General features: G+C 58.0%; 1 protein-coding gene across 1 annotated transcript; it reads right to left on the bottom strand.

Moving 5' to 3' along the window:
* Positions 1-33: 33 nt before the first annotated feature.
* On the bottom strand, positions 34-1,072 carry SMPD1 (sphingomyelin phosphodiesterase 1, acid lysosomal; the record flags this gene model as incomplete). The annotated part of the gene is made up of 3 exons (XM_010013165.1): positions 34-265; positions 747-892; positions 996-1,072. Coding segments are annotated over 3 exons (455 nt in total), but the record flags the coding sequence as incomplete, so codon positions are not given.
* Between the last annotated feature and the right edge of the window lie 87 nt (positions 1,073-1,159).

Below are 1,159 nucleotides of genomic sequence, written 5' to 3'. Positions count from 1 at the left end.
GCCCGCGGCGGGTGGCCCTTGTGCAGCAGGAACCAGAAGCGCTGGAAGAGCCGCTCGTCATCCTGGAAGCGCCGGAGCAGCCGGTCCCAGTCGGCTGGGAAGGCACTGGGCAGCCCATAGGTCTCTCTCGCGCGGTATAGGCGCTGCCAGCGTGGCGCGGCCCCTGGTGCATTGGCCTCGGTCAGGTTCAGGATGAAGGTCTCATGGTCCAGCACTGCGTGGGAGCTGCCGGGGTAGGAGCCATCCACCACGTATACGCGGTAGCCTGTAGGTACGGATGCGGGCATGGTCAAATGTAAAGGTCAGGGTCAAATGTCGTGGGTATGGTCAAGGTCATGGCCAATAGGCATGATGGTCAAAGTAATGGCAATTGTCAAAGTAAAGGTCCTGGCAATGGCCAAAGACCAGTGGCCATGGAAGTAGTCATGGCCAACGGTCACAGTCAAATGTCAAGGTAATGGTCAAGGTCAAGGCAATGGTAATGGCTAATTGTTATGGTCATGGCCAATGGGCATGATGGTCAAGGTAATGGCCATTGTAAAGGTAATGGCCATTGTAAAGGTAATGGTCATAGCAAAGGTAATGGCAATGGTCATGGCCAATGATCGTGGTCAAGGTCATGGCCATAATCAAGGTAATGATCATAGCCAATGGCCATGGTAACAGCCAGGGTCATGGTCAACATCAAGGAATGTCCATGGTCATGCGGTGGCACCATGGGGGTGTGCTGAGGGTTCTGCACCCACCGGGGTTGAGGTTGATGTAGGTGGTGACACTCGGGGCTATGAAGGCGATGGAGACGGGCCGGGTCAGTGTCTCCTCGTCGTAGAACATCTCGAACTCATCCACGTGCGTGTGGCCAAAGAACTGCCCTGTGATGGTGCCCTCGAACCTGCGCCGGGACACGCCAGGACATGTATGACACACAGGGACCCCACCGCAGTGCCCAGCCCCACAGTGCACCCCCCTGACCCCAGCAGGGGCCCCGCTCCCACCTGCTCACGATGCGGTAGTAATTCCAGCTCCAGCTCCGCAGGCAATGGCCTGGGGGGATGTGCCCGATGATGTGCACCTATGGCAAGGAAAGCGGAGTCAGGGGATGCTGGGATCTGCTGAGGGGCAGGGACACCCTCCTGGTGCCCATCCCCATCCCAACCTT

Source organism: Nestor notabilis, unplaced genomic scaffold, assembly GCF_000696875.1.
Source record: "Nestor notabilis isolate BGI_N333 unplaced genomic scaffold, ASM69687v1 Scaffold33224, whole genome shotgun sequence".
In the NCBI taxonomy this organism is placed as follows: Eukaryota; Metazoa; Chordata; class Aves; order Psittaciformes; family Psittacidae; genus Nestor; species Nestor notabilis.
Note: the sequence above shows the minus strand (reverse complement) of the source record. Positions and strands in the feature narration are given on the sequence as shown.